General features: G+C 49.3%; 1 protein-coding gene across 2 annotated transcripts in view; it reads right to left on the reverse strand.

Annotated features, from left to right (window-relative positions):
* LOC146020869 (voltage-gated delayed rectifier potassium channel KCNH8-like) overlaps positions 1-17893 on the reverse strand; it is a 314377-nt gene that overhangs the window by 74655 nt on the left and 221829 nt on the right. For both annotated transcript variants that reach the window (XM_083154407.1, XM_083154408.1), the window contains exon 4: positions 8798-8931. In XM_083154407.1, coding sequence (XP_083010533.1) covers positions 8798-8931 — 134 coding nt within the window. The remainder of the gene's footprint in view (positions 1-8797; positions 8932-17893) is intronic.

A 17893-nucleotide genomic window follows, 5' to 3' on the forward strand; every position in this document is an offset into this window, starting at 1 on the left:
AACAATGTCGACCTTCCGACCTGTCGTCATAACTCATGTCGTCCTAACGCTATGTCGACCTAAACCCATGTCGACCTTGCCACCTGTCGACCTTCACCTATGTCGACCTAGACACCTGTTGACCTTCCCACCTGTCGATCCAACGGTGTCGACCTAATGACTGTCGACCTTAGTCTGGTCGACAATACGATTCACACCCGGCTGGCTTTCGCCAACCTAGAAAAGGGTAGGGCCAAGGGCCCCACAATTGTTGGGGCCTTCCAGCAGGGACAGGTGATGGTCACACACTCAGAGGCCAGACAGTAATCTTTACTTGCCTCTTAGCCTGCAGCCAGACAGTGAATGGCTACCAGCATGCTGATTGGTGGATAGCTGAAGCTATCCACCAATCAGAGTGCTGACAGTCGTTTACTCTATGGAGTCTGTGTGACATCACCATACTAATAATGGCATCTGATGGTTGTGGGCAGGCCTGTACAGTCTTCCTCTTTAAAGCCGTGTAGATGCAACCATTAGCATAAGGGAGAAGATCAGGTTGTCCTGGATATCCACAGCCACTTTCCATCTGAATCAGTCCCAAAGATAGAAAAGTTTTAAAAAAATTCCATACCCCTATAAACCCCTATAAATATGTTCTGTATCCCTATTATATCTCCCACACTCATATCCCTGAGATACTGTACGATAATGATTTATCACTGCTGTGTAGGAAGTATCACTGGGGGAAACGGTCATCTGTCAGAACAGACTTAGGTCTACAGTCATTAGGTCGACCTCGGAAGGTCGACTGTCCCCAAGGTCGACAGGGTTAAAGGTTGACATGGCTCAAGGTCGACATGACTTAAGGTCGACATGGTTTTAGGTCGACAGTCATTAGGTCGACATGAGTTTTTAACTGTTTTTTTGAGCCGACATGTGCCGACAGCCGGTATTTCATGCCCTACCATCCACTAGGGCGGGAGAATAAAATAGTGTGCCGAGCGCAGCGAGGCACCGTGCCCGAAGCATTGCGAGCGAAGCGAGCGATGCGAGGGGCTGCGGTGCGACTCCAACTGTGTCCATGTCGACTGTGTCGACATTCGGGTCAAAAAACAGTGAAAAACTCACGTCGACCTAATGACTGTCGACCTAAAACCATGTCGACCATGTCCCATGTCGACCTTAAGCCATGTCGACCTTGAGCCATGTCGACCTTTAACCCTGTCGACCTTGGGGACAGTCGACCTTCCGGGGTTGACCTAATGACTGTAGACCTAAGTCTGTTCTGACAGATGTACCGCTTCCATCACTGGTGCAGCTCCAAACTAGCTGGCGGTAAGCAGCAGTAAGAACCCTCCCACTGCTACACCACCAGCGTTGTCAGTAACTGCGCCTTCGTGACTCCGCTGTGCTAGTTGCGGAACGCGTAGTGAAACTGGGAAGACTACACTTCAGCTTTAGTTCTACTTGTCAAAAACAAAAATGAATATAGCAAATATTCTACTAAAACAAATAGGAAAAATGCACTAATTTGTAATTGACAAATAATTCAACATCCTGACAGTCCATATGAAATATTCTTTGCATGGGGAGAGAGCGCGGGGTTAATACCGATGGCACTGGCACCCCGGTAGCCTGCTCTGTGAACTTGCAGCCGATTCCCTTTAAGATCTGATCAGAAAGAGGTTAAATTAGCATTTCATTTTTAGAACGAGTTCCTGATGCGTTATATTATACTGCCTGTAAATCAGCCCCCCCCCCGCATTAGGATGTGGAGCTTCCCTGCTGCTGCGACTGTCTGGCAGACATTCTCCTTTATGTCCATTTAAAGGAGCGAGTAGCTGAGACTTTAATTCCAAAACACGAGTCTGGCCACTCAGGATCGTTCCTGAAGTGGTGCATTCATTCCCTCGGTGTTAAACAGGCACGCGCCTTCCCCCAGCCTGCATCTACATCTGCGGTGGCGTAACTATGATTTGGGTGACCCCCACAACTAAAATTTGTGCGCCCTCCCCCCCTCCCCTTCTCCTCCCGGTCCATTGCTGCCCACCAGGACCAGCAGATCGTCCTGTCTGCAGTCCCTCCTGTTAGAATGTCACTTGCAAAATGGCCGCTACCTTAAAGTAGACCGTTATTTAGGATGCAAGAGGAGGTCGCCGCCTCCTCTAGCATCCTTAATAACCATCTGCTGTGAGGGGGCGGCCATTTTGCAAGTGACAATCTAACAAGAGGAGCACCGGGACTGCAGACAGGAGGATCTGCTGGTCCTGGTGGGCAGCAGTGGACTGGGCGGCAGCGGTGAGGAAGGGGAGGGCGGCAGCGGTGTGGAGGACGACAGATTTGGCAACGGTGGCGGCTCCATTAACCTCCAGCAATAGCTATTGTTACGCCACTGTACATCTGGTGTACTACTCGGGGCAGTACTGATTGGCTGATTCAGACCGGTTTGCATAGGTCCGAAATTGGCCCCGCAACCGATGGTGGTGGTCTGCGAATGTGTAAAGCCTCTAGCGAGCGCCTTTGGCAAACTTCTCATTCAGGCAGGCAGGGGGTAGTCGCTAGCGTCCGGCCAGTGTTTCATGAGCGTGCCCAGAAAAACGGTGGGCGCACCCATAGAATCGCTGGGCAGACCCCAGCAAACGCAGGCGTATCTCCACCTGCTCGGAGCGGGCGGATGACGTCACATGACGTGATTCCGGCTACATTGCATCATCAAAGTCACGCCCCCTGCTGTGCGATGCTGGTAATCTTGGCATTCCATAACTGCAGGCATTGCCCCATTTTTCCACCTCATGCCTCCGTCTGTTAAGCCTCCATGAGGGTGCAGTCAGCACGATGCCTCAGACACAGGACTGGAAGGTTTCTGTCCATACTGAGCGCATCTTAGAACACCTGCCTTGTGGCGGATTAGAATTACACATCTGCTGGGTTTTAGGTTTCTAATGAAAAAAATAATTTTTAAGAAGATTCTTCCCAAATGAGCCTGAAACATGCATTTGTAACTACTGGAGCTTAAATTATATATCGCCTATCTGTAGCCACTACAAACGGTTCCTTGGTCTCTTGTACTGTATTACAAAATCACAGAAAACATCATTTAAACAGCGTCATGCTTGACTTGCCATATTTAAATAGGGTGACCGGATCTGAATGGGGGGTCACCTAAACAGTCAAGGTGCTTGCTCACTTCATGGCCTTTAAAGGTATCCAGGCAATCTAGAAGTGAAACTAAGGGGTACATCCAGGGGTTAAAGAGAGGGGGAACGGGGTGGAACGCATACCTCCCAACTTTGCCCGAGTAGGATGCGGGACACTGTCGAAGCACGCCGCAGGTGCGCTGAAATTTTTGGGGACGTGGCCTAATTTTGGGGGCATGGCCTATACTCGGAGCTCTCCCGCGAGGCCATGCCCCCATTTTGCCGCTATGGGGGCATGACCCAGAGGCTCTGTGAGCCTCTAGCCATGCCCCCAGCCCCCTGGCTGCGGGAATAGACGCTGTGCGCATGCGCACAGCGTTTATTCCCTGCTGTTTAGCAGCCGACAGGGGGGACTCCCAACAGCCACCCCTCACCGCGGGACACTGCCGGCCGCGGGAGGGACAGCAGGACAGGTCCTGATAATCGGGACTGTCCCGCTAAAATCGGGGCTGTTGGGAGGTATGGAGCGGAGTTCCACCACCTCAAATGGTGAGGTGGAACATTTTAACCTCCACATTGACCCTGCACTGTCATTCTCACAGAAAATCATTCTAGTTTGCAGGGGGGTGCCAAAACCCCTACCACTGGCCCTGTCTCTGCCTAATGGGGGATGGGGAGGGGAGGTAATTAGGTGGCATAGAGAAATGAGTTCCCCCACCTCTGCATGACCACTTTAAGCCCTGGGTACATCTATTGAAGGAGATCTAAGATGGAAGATCTATTGAAGATGGAATGTTGCTATGGGCAACCAATTAGATTATGGGCCAGATTCACTAAGCTTCACAAAGTGATAAAACGGAGAATAATAAACAACCAACCAATCAGATCCTGACTGACATTTTCAAACCCAGCCTGTGACATGGCAGGTAGGAGCTGATTGGCTCGTTGTTTATCACTCCATTTTATTACTTTTTGAAGCTTGGAGCATCTGGCCCTATATAAATTGTCTTCTAGAAGGTGCTAAATAAATGGGAAGCAGAATCTGATTGTTGCGATGGGCAATATCCTATCTTTAATAGAACTACCATCTGAATAAATTTACCTCTAAGTGTGTGCTGTGTTGGATGGGGCATTATGGGCATACCAGGGGAATGCAGTGCAGGTGCTAGATGGTTCCTCCATGAATCAACAGTGCTGTACGCATCAGAGGCCATGGGGTGCCGGGGAACCAGCATAAGCCTCCACACACTTATTTTAAGCCCGCCCCCAGACTCTTATTGGCTAGTTTCACATGTACGCCCCATTGCTTCCATTTTGTAAATCAATACATTTAGGTTGGCTGTAAATAAAATACAACAGAGGCAGCCATTTTGTTGGCTAAAACTATTTTACGAGACTTCAGCCTATAACTTTGCTGTATAACTGTGAAGGTAATCTATACTGTACTAATTCAGTCATGCCACTGGTTTTAAGCCCATTTACAGCAGGGTCAGATTTGGGGTCACTGGGGCTGAAACTGATCAAGGGTCTGTGATGCAGTAAACAAAATGGCTGCCTAATGGTGGAACTTTGGTTTCAGTTCCAGCTGAGTAACACGAATTTCCCCTTTGCGCTGACCAGCTACGCAGTACTTCCTGGACTGTAATGTGGTTAGAAACTGAAGAGCACAGGGCACATTTACTGAAGGAATCTGCAGTTAACATTTATTTAAGACACAGGAACTTAATTTACCATTGTTTTTATCAGATAGATAACCGCGAAAACTAGACTGATACAATTATGGTCTCGCCTCAGACGCGCCACCCTCTCTCTATGCCCTGCTCCTAAAATATCTTTCACGGAAAAGTGTCCTTCCATTATTCAACGCAGCCGGACTGGAACATTTATTGGTGAATTATTTAAGTTCTAGACATGGACAATTTTTAACTCTTCAATTAGAAAAGAAACAATGAGAAAGTTTTGTAATTTCACTCAGTTATGCCATTTGTTGTTTTAATTTAGCTTTATGTATGTTATACTGTACACACACAAATGCATGGGGATGCAGTCAGCACTTAGGGTTAGGCTGTGGGGGAAGGCTTGGGTTAGGCTGCGGGTAGGGGGGGGGGGGTTAAGGTCAGGCCGGGGAAGGTTAGAGTTAGGCTGCAGGGAGGGGGGGGGTTATGTTTAGGCACTAGTGGGTAAGCTTAGGGTCATGCTGCTGGGGGAGGGTTAGGGTGAGGGGGCTGAGTGCAGAGGTTAGGGCTAATGGTAGCAGGGAATGTTAGGATCAGGCTGCAGGGGGGAGGGTTAGGGTGAAGGGGCTGGGTGCAGAGGTTAGGGCTAGCCACTAGCAAGGAATGTTAGGGTCAGGCTGCAGGGGGAGGGTTAGGGTGAGGGGGCTGAGTGCAGAGGTTAGGGCTAATGGTAGCAGGGAATGTTAGGATCAGGCTGCAGGGGGGAGGGTTAGGGTGAAGGGGCTGGGTGCAGAGGTTAGGGCTAGCCACTAGCAAGGAATGTTAGGGTCAGGCTGCAGGGGGAGGGTTAGGGCTAGCCACTAGCAGGGAATGTTAGGGTCAGGCTGCAGGGGGAGGGTTAGGGTGAGGGGGCAGGGTGCAGAGGTTAGGGCTAGCCACTAGCAGGGAATGTTAGGGTCAGGCTGCAGGGGGAGGGTTAAGGTGAGGGGGCAGGGTGCAGAGGTTAGGGCTAGCCACTAGCAGGGAATGTTAGGGTCAGGCTGCAGGGGGAGGGTTAGGGTGAGGGGGCAGGGTGCATAGGTATGGGCTAGCCACTAGCAGGGAATGTTAGGGTCAGGCTGCAGGGGGAGAATTAGGGTTAGGGGGCAGGGTGCAGAGGTTAGGGCTAGCCACTAGCAGGGAATGTTAGGGTCAGGCTGCAGGGGAAGGGTTAGGGTGAGGTGGCTGGGTGCAGAGGTTAGGGCTAGCCACTAGCAGGGAATGTTAGGGTCAGGCTGCAGGGGGAGGGTTAGGGTGAGGGGGCTGGGTGCAGAGGTTAGGGCTAGCCACTAGCAGGGAATGTTAGGGTCAGGCTGCAGGGGGAGAGTTAGGGTGAGGGGGCAGGGTGCATAGGTTAGGGCTAGCCACTAGCAGGGAATGTTAGGGTCAGGCTGCAAGGGGAGGGTTAGGGTGAGGGGGCAGGGTGCATAGGTTAGGGCTAGCCACTAGCAGGGAATGTTAGGGTCAGGCTGCAGGGGGAGAGTTAGGGTGAGGGGGCAGGGTGCAGAGGTTAGGGCTAGCTGCTAGCAGGGAATGTTAGGGTCAGGTTGCAGGGGGAGGGTTAGGGTGAGGGGGCAGGGTGCATAGGTTAGGGCTAGCCACTAGCAGGGAATGTTAGGGTCAGGCTGCAGGGGGAGGGTTAGGGTGAGGTGGCAAGGTGCAGAGGTTAGGGCTAGCCACTAACAGGGAATGTTAGGATCAGGCTGCAGATGGGTTAGGGTGAGGGGGCAGGGTGCAGAGGTTAGGGCTAGCTGCTAGCAAGGAATGTTAGGGTCAGGCTGCAGGGGGAGGGTTAGGGTGAGGTGGCTGGGTGCAGAGGTTAGGGCTAGCTGCTAGCAGGGAATGTTAGGGTCAGGCTGCAGGGGGAGGGTTAGGGTGAGGTGGCTGGGTGCATAGGTTAGGGCTAGCCACTAGCAGGGAATGTTAGGGTTAGGCTGCAGATGGGTTAGGGTGAGGGGGCAGGGTGCAGAGGTTAGGGCTAGCTGCTAGCAGGGAATGTTAGGGTCAGGTTGCAGGGGGAGGGTTAGGGTGAGGTGGCAGGGTGCAGAGGTTAGGGCTAGCCACTAACAGGGAATGTTAGGGTCAGGCTGCAGGGGGAGAGTTAGGGTGAGGGGGCAGGGTGCATAGGTTAGGGCTAGCCACTAGCAGGGAATGTTAGGGTCAGGCTGCAGGGGGAGGGTTAGGGTGAGGTGGCTGGGTGCAGATGTTAGGGCTAGCTGCTAGCAGGGAATGTTAGGGTCAGGCTGCAGGGGGAGGGTTAGGGTGAGGTGGCAGAGTGCAGTGGTTAGGGCTAGCTGCTAGCAGGGAATGTTAGGATCAGGCTGCAGGGGAAGGGTTAGGGTGAGGGGGCAGGGTGCAGAGGTTAGGGCTAGCCACTAGCAGGGAATGTTAGGGTCAGGCTGCAGGGGGAGAGTTAGGGTGAGGTGGCAGGGTGCAGAGGTTAGGGCTAGCTGCTAGCAGGGAATGTTAGGGTCAGGCTGCAGGGGGAGGGATAGGGTGAGGTGGCTGGGTGCAGAGGTTAGGGCTAGCTGCTAGCAGGGAATGTTAGGGTCAGGCTGCAGAGGGAGGGTTAGGGTGAGGTGGCAGAGTGCAGTGGTTAGGGATAGCTGCTAGCAGGGAATGTTAGGGTCAGGCTGCAGATGGGTTAGGATTATAGGTGAGGGCAGGGGGAAGGGTCCCTTCATCCATATGTACCCACACATATATGCATGGAAATATAATAATCTAATAGGCACACATATATACAGTATATATTTATATATTAAACGCAATCTATCATTTGCTTTATTGGAAAAAAAATACAATTATATGTTAGCAATGGCAAAATAAATGTGGTTATGTTTTTGTAGTTATTGTTTCCCCTTTTTTACTGTAATCTATTTGCCTCATTGTCCATCTATGGCATGTTTACTAATATCGGGTCTACTGTATGTGTAAAATAAGAAATGATCTACTGGCCGGATGGACCATAGAACACATGCAGGAACGGGCTCCCATGGGTGGTCTGCTCAGTTTGTATATGCAAGTGGTGATTGTTGAGGAGGGATCCTAAGAATCCCTCTCCCAGTACTTTTTGCAATCAGTAGTCTATAGGCTGCAGGAAAGCAGCGCCCCATAAGCTTCTATAGGTGCTGCTGTCACGGTATCTCCGATATGTCTTGCATCCAGATATCAGATATACAGCACTATTAGGCGATACGTATTATTTGCAGGTACCAATATCCCACAGATAATAATTGGCTTTTACTGTATGTCACAAAATATTGCACCTTCCAACAATGGCATTTGGTTTATGTAGTATACTTTACATCATTGTCATGATCTGTCACTCATCTTCTATGTGTATAACGCTGGGCGGGGTTACAAGAGTGATTGACAGCGTTATACACAATAGTTTCTGCCTTAGGACACCCCCCCCCTGCCCAGCATTATACACAAACCCAGCCCCCCTAGGCATAGACCAGCGTTATACACATCACCTCCCCCCGCCCAGCCAGGGCTGAGCACCCCCCTCCCCCCCCCGGCGTGAGCAGCGGGTCTGACCGCACCCCCCCCTCGCGAGCAGGTCTGCCCACACCCCCCCCCCCCCCAAGCATGCCCCCCCCACCCCCAGAGCAGCAGTTCTGCCAACAACCCACCCGCCGCAGTAGTGGGTATGCCCAGCCGGAGTGGCTGGTCAACACACACCCTCCTCGCTGGAGCAGTGGGTATGCCCCTCCCCCTGAAGCAGCGGAGGGACTGCCAATGCCACTGATCCAGCAGGGGGGGGGGGGGGGGGGAAGGTGCGGCCAGACCTGATGCTCCGGGGTAGGGGGGATGCGGACGTAGCCCCTTACGATGGTGTCAAGAGCGCCCGGCACGATGAATCACCTAGTGCAATTATACTGAGTGTCCCTGTGGTGAATTGAGAAGTTCCAGGCACACATTCTGTTAGTTATTACAGTCAGTTGCTGCTATTGTACATACGTTATTCAGCTTCAACTTGCTCTTGTCCTGCTTCTGCAGATGCCCAGACAGGTGGTACAGGACCGCTCTGCTTCTCCTGCGGTTGGCATTGAACCCAGCAGGCCTGGTGTCAGCGTAGATTTCCAAATCCTCTTCTGTGGCAGGGAATAAGAAAAGAATTCCAATTGATATACTACATATATAACATTCATGTAACACCTATGTACACACTGATTCTGAAATGTTTTTTTTTTTTTTATGTGTTGCATAAAAAATAATATAAATGAATGATAGTAGAACACAGCTTTAATATCTAGCACCACGGCGGTGTACACTAGAACAATTGCTCCTGGGCCCAGTTAGTTTACATGTATTACGCTGCACATAGTGTTCTATTCATGAAGCACTGAAGCCAGTGGAGAAGTGATCAGTGGAGAAGTGGATCAGCGGAGAAGCGGTCCACTGTGGATTTCACAATGGGCAGTGAAATAAAAATTTGGCTGTGAGAGGGTAACAGGGGAGACTCCAGATGTGCACAGTGGAAAATTCCAAATGGACTCACTGGTAGTTGGTGTTTCTCCCCTATTTGAATTTTGCACCTTTACGGGGTATGTCTGAGAGTTGTATCACTCTGAAGTGTAAGGGAACGTTTTCATCTCATCCATTGATAGAAATGTCCCTGAATGTATTCCTGGGCCAAGGAAAGGGTTTTCACATACCTCCCAACGTTAACGGCAGTGGAGAAGGGCCATAAGTGCCCGAACTTAGGGGGTGTGGCTTCCCAGTTAGGGGGCATGGCTCCTGTGGGGCTACACCCCCAATTTTCGCTGCTGCTGGCCATGCCCCCATCCCTGTCTATTCCCACAGCTGGCCCCAAGCAAAACGTGGGACCAACCCCAAAAAATGGGACATCCAGAGAAATTCAGGAAAGTTGGGAGGTATGTTTTCTGTTCTTGTATCTTGCTTATTATCCCAGATCTGCACTCTGTGCTCCCGTGTACACATTTCTAAAGCAAAAAAACAGATGCATTATAATAACAATTAATAATGATCGAAGAGTGAAACAATGTTGATGGGTGCTTGACTCTGCTGCTCCCTCTCCAGTCCGCTACTTATTGTTAGGTTTCGGGTATGCACCCACAGCTGGGACTGCTGTTTAGGACAGCCATAGCGGGATCCTACGCTAACTCTGTTGACCCTCTGAGTAGGGTGACCGGTTCCTGCATGAACTAGGCTTCGCCTGTAGCCGCCATGTTTGAAAGGGCGAGTTAAGCCCGCCCTAGCTCCGGTGCAGCCAGGTGTTATGTGCAGACAAGGAACCTGGGACCCCCCCCAGGGTACAGCCAAAAGGATAATCTAACTAAAGAAAAGAGGCAACTTGCCGTAATTATCTAATAGCGCCAGCGACCTAGTCGTCCACCAACCGCTGCCGCGTCGCATACACAACAGAAAATACACCACACCAAAAAGCACACAACGAACAACATGCACGGACACTGAACAGTGAATAAACCCCCACTGGGAACACCCAGGCTGGGGATTTCCCCCTAAATAGCAAAGTGGAGGGATAATAAACAAAGGAGAAACTTGCAAAAACTGCCAACCAAGAGGTGGCCACCAAGGAGGATTCCCAGCACCAGGAGCAGATGGGATCAGGCAGGTGCACAGCGTCTGGATGGTAGCTGGGCATATACTGGACCAAGACTGTAGCAGGACAGGACTTCCAGAGGACCAGGACATGGCAAGACCAGGACAACAGAGTGCAGCTGACACTCTGTATGGAACAATGACCTGACAGGTGACCAACAGGAAGCCCAAAGACTGCAGCTCCCTGCAACAGGAACAGGAAACTGCAAACAGGAAACTAGAAGCTATCACTGGCAGGGCAGAGCTAGAGGGAATGCCCTATAAACAGCTCAAGTGATAATTCAGCTCAGAGAAATCCAGACAGCTCCCAAGCTGTAATAATGAGCTCCTTACCTCGCAGACTTGTGAGTAAATTAAGCTCACAGAATATTGAGCTGTAATGGCACAGACCTACCACTGGAGGCCACTAGAGAGTCAAATGCCAAACACTACCTGAACAGAACACAAAACAGAACTGAACCATTAATCATGTTTCCTAACACTTATAATATTTAACTCTGCTCATAGAGAGCACGTCTGGTCTTGCCGGTACTTTCCTCTCTCGTCGTCAGAACAAAGCTCTCCTGTAATTAATCACAAGTACTTTTCCGCTGATCTTGTCATGTTCTTCTTAATAGGATACATGCCCTTATTCTGTTTTCTAGATGAATTAGAATTTATATACATCCCTGCTGAGAAGTTCGGACTCTGGGGAATGTTCTCACCTTATTGCGCTACTGACACATAAGCAATCGCTAGTTATTATGATGTACTAGCGGGTCCTTTCCATGTGCGCTAACACGTGCTTTGTAGTTACAGACAGAAAGAGGCATTCTTTTCATTCATCTATAAAGCGCAAAAGAAAGTAGTCTCCAAATTTGCAAATAGAGAACCCTTATTTTATTATAGCACGTATATATGTTAAGAGGCGTGTGCTTAGGGTTAGTATGCATTTTGCAGAACATGCTCAGCCATTCCTCCCAATTTTTCACTTTGGGAGGTCAGGACACTCGTGGGGCATGACCAACACGGTGTTAACTGCTGGCCATGCACCCAGCCCCTCTGCTACACTGAATAAATGCTGTGTACAGCATCTAATCCCCGCTGCTTTGCTGAGCAGCTGCAGGCAGGGGTGGACTCCCAATCCCCCCCCCCCCCCACACCGCAGGACACTGTTGGCCCTGGGTGGGACGCGGGACAGTTTCTCAAAAACTGGACTGTCCCACAAAAACGTATGGTACGGCTTAGGGTTAGTAGTATGGATTTTGCAGCACGTACTTAGGGGGAAATTACTAAAATTAGAACCAAATAAATTCTATCCATCTATTGTCTTCTAGAAGGTGCTAAATAAGTAGATTCTGATTGGTTACCCATAGCAACATCCTATCTGAAATAGAACTCCCATTTTAGTAAATTTACCCCCTAGGGTTAGTCATACTTCCCTACTTTTGAAAAAGCATGCCAGGTAGTTTGTGGAGGTGGCACTGAGAAGCGCAGTGGGCGTGCACTTAGAAGCGCAGTGGGCGTGTACAGCTACATCTGAGAAGCATCATCCAAGTGTGAATGAGTAGTTAGTAAGAACTACTGTACTTGTTAAAGAAAAGACACTGATACGTTCAAGGCTGGCTCGTGTATTGCGTTTTACACGTGGTTCCATATATGTTGCCACGAGAAACCTTATTTACAATGCATGAAGCCATATGGATCGGTGTGCCTTATCACCAATGCAGGGTAATGCCACCGATGATCCCATTTGAATGTATATATCTCTGATTTCTTTTCCCCCCTCCATAAATGTAACAGCTGCATAATGTGGGTTTGGTGAATTCAGGGAGATTTCTACATTCTTCAGGGAGTTGGGGAGATTGCTACTGTTTAGGGAGTCTCCTGCAGAATGCAGGAGGGTAGACAACTATGGGGTTAGGATGTATTTTGCACGCAGTGTTTGCACAGAGCGAGTGCATTTCATTTTGTAATTATTTTCTTTTTTATTAATTCCATCCCTTCACCAACTTAATGAACCCGCTCAGATTCAGTAGAAAACCTGTTGTAAATATAAACCAGGGAATATGATCATATCCCTATACAGATGCAGACGCCATGGGCAGCTGTGTGTGACTGTACATCCATGTGGTGTTAACCGAGTGTTACAGTCCTGGGTCAGTGTGTGTTACTTGGCTCCAGGAGCAAATGCTATTTAATCACAGTTTCCTTGGTGTTCATTGTCCCCGCGTCTGTGCCAGGGAAGGCTTTTCGCACCCGAGAGCTAATCCCGATTATTTCTCGCTGCTGACAGTTTCTTAGAATAATTAGACGATTTGCGGCAGTAATTGGAGCCACAGTACAAACAGAAGGGGCAGGAAGCACAGTAATAATATAACACAGGCTTAAACTTCATTCATTGCCTTTTGTCGCACTTGTTTGTTTTGCATCCTCCTTTTTATTTGCAAAGTAATTAGAGTTAATTATATCTTAGCTTCTGAATGTATTGGGGAATGATAATAGGATTCAGAATCAGTTTGTCGCGTCCTACTGTAGGTGACGGTGTGCCAGGTCCCAGCGACCCGGTGTGATCAGCGTGTTACTTCCCGGACGATGTTTGTAAAGTTGTTCTTCAGCCAGAGCGGTTTTTCAGGGGGGGGGGGGGGGCTGCTCCACTTTATTTTCATTTTATCCGTTTATGGTCTATGTGTCTTCTCGGGATCATCAAGTCTCAACAATTGATACAAGCTGGTTATTAGATACATCATTCGCCGCTCACTAATATAGTGTCTGCCGCTGCAGAGGGTTTTATCATCTTCCTACCTGTCTTAAGTAACCTTTATTCCCCCCCCCCTCCAATTTTTTATTCAATCTGTACCTTCCACCCCCATTATTACTCTCATCTCTATCTCCCACCCCTCCCTTATTACCCCCATCTCTATCTCCTGTACCTCCCGTATTACTCCCATCTCTATCTCCCATTCCCTTCCTTATTACCCCCATCTCTATCTCCTGTCCCTCCCTTATCACTCCCATCTCTATTGCCTGTCCCTCCCTTATTACCCCCATCTCTATCTCCTGTCCCTCCCTTATTACTCCCATCTCTATCTCCTGTCCCTCCCTTATTACTCTCATCTCTATCTCCTGTCCCTCCCGTATTACTCCCATCTCTATCTCCCATCCTCCCTTATTCCCCCATCTCTATCTCCCATCCCTCCCTTATTACCCCCATCTCTATCTCCCGTCCCTCCCTTATTACTCCCATCTCTATCTCCTGTCCCTCCCTTATTACCCCCATCTCTATCTCCCGTCCCTCCCTTATTACTCCCATCTCTATCTCCCGTCCCTCCCTTATTACTCCCATCTCTATCTCCTGCCCCTCCCTTATTACTCCCATCTCTATCTCCTGCCCCTCCCTTATTATTCCCATCTCTATCTCCTGTCCCTCCCTTATTACTCCCATCTCTATCTCCTGCCCCTCCCTTATTACCCCCATGTCTATCTCCTGCCCCTCCCATATTACTCCCATCTCTATCTCCTGCCCCTCCCATATTACTCCCATCTCTATCTCCTGCCCCTCATTATTACCCCCATGTCTATCTCCCATGCCCTCCCTTATAAGTCCCATCTCTATCTCCCATCCCTCCCTTATTACCCCCATCTCTATCTCCTGTACCTCCCATATTACTCCCATCTCTATCTCCCATTCCCTTCCTTATTAGTCCCATCTCTATCTCCTGTCCCTCCCTTATTACTCCCATCTCTATCTCCTGTCCCTCCCTTATTACTCCCATCTCTATCTCCTGTCCCTCCCTTTTTACTCCCATCTCTTTCTCCCATCCCCTCCCTTATTATTCCCATCTCTATCTCCCGTCCCTCCCATATTACTCCCATCTCTATCTCCCGTCCCTCCCTTATTACTCCCATCTCTATCTCCTGCCCCTCCCTTATTACTCCCATCTCTATCTCCTGTCCCTCCCTTATAACTCCCATCTCTATCTCCTGACCCTCCCTTATTATTCCCATCTCTAACTCCTGCCCCTCCCTTATTATTCCCATCTCTATCTCCTGTCCCTCCCTTATTACTCCCATCTCTATCTCCTGCCCCTCCCTTATTACCCCCATGTCTATCTCCTGCCCCTCCCATATTACTCCCATCTCTATCTCCTGCCCCTCCCATATTACTCCCATCTCTATCTCCTGCCCCTCATTATTACCCCCATGTCTATCTCCCATGCCCTCCCTTATAAGTCCCATCTCTATCTCCCATCCCTCCCTTATTACCCCCATCTCTATCTCCTGTACCTCCCATATTACTCCCATCTCTATCTCCCATTCCCTTCCTTATTAGTCCCATCTCTATCTCCTGTCCCTCCCTTATTACTCCCATCTCTATCTCCTGTCCCTCCCTTATTACTCCCATCTCTATCTCCTGTCCCTCCCTTTTTACTCCCATCTCTTTCTCCCATCCCCTCCCTTATTACTCCCATCTCTATCTCCCATCCTTCCTTTTTACCCCATCTCTATCTCCCGTTCCTCCCTTATTACTCCCATCTCTATCTCCTGCCCCTCCCTTATTACCCCATCTCTATCTCCTTTCCCTCCCTTATTACCGCCATCTCTAGCTCCTGTCCCTACCTTATTGCCCCCATCTCTAGCTCCTGTCCCTACCTTATTACCCCCATCTCTATCTCCCATCCCTCCCTTATTACTCCCACCTCTACCTTCTGTTCCACTTTAATTGGAGTGAGATACAGAAAAGTGGCGAGATTTTAGTACCAACCAATATGCTCCTAGCTGCCACTTTTCAAATTGAGCCTACTACTTTGTCTCTCTCCAATGAAGCTCCTGCCAAGCTTTGGTACATCTCCCCCTTAATTAAAATAATCAGATTGAGGAGGAGGGGTTAGATTTTTCAAAGCTTGGAGTGAGGTAAAGTCCTAACGTGTCAGACTGGGCTGGTAAGGGCCCAACAACAGATCGGGTGTGTGTGATGTCATGAGGGGTTGAAGGGGTCTGGCATGTGACGTTCTCCTAATTTGTTTTACAATCATTTATTGCCATTTTTTTACTTTTTTTTTTTTAAACATTGAGCTGAACAAATAAGAAAATACATAACCGAGTAAAACACTGATTGATGGATGGGTGCAGAATCGCCATCGATGGCAACCAGGTGGCAGTGCTGAGATCAGGCATATGAATCGTAATGAAAAACGAAACTGAAAGTAAAAGAACGACGGATCACCTTTTTGGGATCGGCGGCTCCCTCAGTCTTTTATGGGATCCGTTCAAAAGAACCGCTTCGTTCGCGAACGACCCATCTCTAGCCTGCTGCCAGGTCAGTCATCCACTACTGACTGCCTGACGGTATTAAAGGTTTGCGTCAGGCTCCGCCCTCTAAAAAAGTGGTCGGGTCACAAAACACCGGGGGCCTATTGGTGAATCCCCCGGTTTCCCGCCGGGCCAGTCCAATCCTGGTACCAACCATACAGAATCTAACTGCCATGTTACAGGATGTATTTAACAAATGTCAGGAGCGGGTTGGTTGAAACTTTATCTCTCTCTAAGTTTTTATAAATTCTACTTTTCACACTAATTAGATCTTACGGTCTGTGAGTACCTAATATGTAGATGCCGTGACCATGGCAGCCCTTCCCTGCTCCTATTTCTCCCAGTGACAGGCAATGCCACAACAAGACTCGCTCCTTGGTAATGAAGCGCACAATGGCTGAGCAGGTTCTTGTAATTTGAAGAGAATCAATAACTGTAGCAGCGCATTAGCATCACGCCGCAGGCAGAGGTCTCTGCAGTTTGCACAGGCGAGTGGAGGGCCAGAGCCCAGCGGGAAGATTCTGCTGGATACACAAGGCAAACTGAGAGCCAAATGAGGAGAACGTGTCTTCAGGCATGTCCGAGCTGTGATCTACAGAGGTCTGCGGAGGAGCGGATGGGAAGTGTAACTCCATATGGAACCCCTATACTTACATTGTATGTATTCATTGCAAATGAGATGAAGAATCTCTACAGTCAAGTATAGAATATATTGTATAGAGAGCATCAAACCGGAGAGGAGAGATAGTACCGGATTAATTCACATAAACAATCAGCTGTGAATGGATTGTAATGCACACACATGGTCCCATATGTAAGCAAAGCACATTGGGAATTGGAGGGTCATGATCTCTAAAAAATAGAATGCCAGCAGGCTGGAGTGTGACACCAGATGATCCTGCAATCGGCAGCGAGACTGAGCATCGTGCAAGGTAGCAACGCAGGCTTTCCGTTTGTACAATGTAACGTGATTGCTTTATAGACATTTCTAGAACTGTCAACTTTATCACTAAAGGCAAAATAGGCAACAGTTTCCAGCGGAGACACAAGACAATGGATTCCTGAGCATTAATGCCCTTGCTAAATTTCCATGGATGGCAGCCTGACACCCTGACATATGAGCAATCTCCCCGACTCCCTGAGATATGAGTGATCTCCCCGACTCCCTGAGATATGAGTGATCTCCCCGACTCCCTGAGATAGCAGAGATCACCCTGAATACCTGAGAGTGCGGCAATCTACCCGACTCCCTGAGATATGAGTGATCTCCCCGACTCCCTGAGATAGCAGAGATCACCCTGAATACCTGAGAGTGCGGCAATCTCCCCAACTCCCTGAGATATGAGTGATCTCCCCGACTCCCTGAGATAGCAGAGATCACCCTGAATACCTGAGAGTGCGGCAATCTACCCGACTCCCTGAGATATGAGTGATCTCCCCGACTCCCTGAGATATGAGTGATCTCCCCGACTCCCTGAGATAGCAGAGATCACCCTGAATACCTGAGAGTGCGGCAATCTACCCGACTCCCTGAGATATGAGTGATCTCCCCGACTCCCTGAGATATGAGTGATCTCCCGACTCCCTGAGATATGAGTGATCTCCCCAACTCCCTGAGATATGAGTGATCTCCCCGACTCCCTGAGATATAAGTGATCTCCCCGGCTCCCTGAGATATGAGTGATCTCCCCGGCTCCCTGAGATAGCGGCCATCTCCCCGGCTCCCTGAGATATGAGTGATCTCCCCGACTCCCTGAGATATAAGTAATCTCCCCAACTCCCTGAGTGAGCGGCAATATCTCTGACTCCCTGAGATATGATTGATCTCACTGACTCCCCGTGAGAGTGGAGATTTCCCCAACTCCCTTAGGGGTAAATTTAAGAAGATGGGCGTTCTGTTGAAGATGGGATGTTGCTATGGGCAACCAATCAGATTCTATATATTAAATAAGTTGATTTTGACTGGTTTCTGTGGGCAACATCCCATCTTAGTATCTTAGTAAATAAACTCCTGAGAGTGGAGATCTCCCAGATGCCCCAAAATAGCAGCAATCTCCACAACTCCCTGATATAGCGATCATCTCCCCGACTCCCCGAGATAGCGACAATCTCCCCGACTCCCTGATATAGAGACCCTCTCCCCGACTCCCCGAGATAGCGACCATCTCCCTGACTCCC

Source organism: Crinia signifera, chromosome 7 (assembly GCF_055691185.1).
Source record: "Crinia signifera chromosome 7, ASM5569118v1, whole genome shotgun sequence".
Lineage (NCBI taxonomy): Eukaryota > Metazoa > Chordata > Amphibia > Anura > Myobatrachidae > Crinia > Crinia signifera.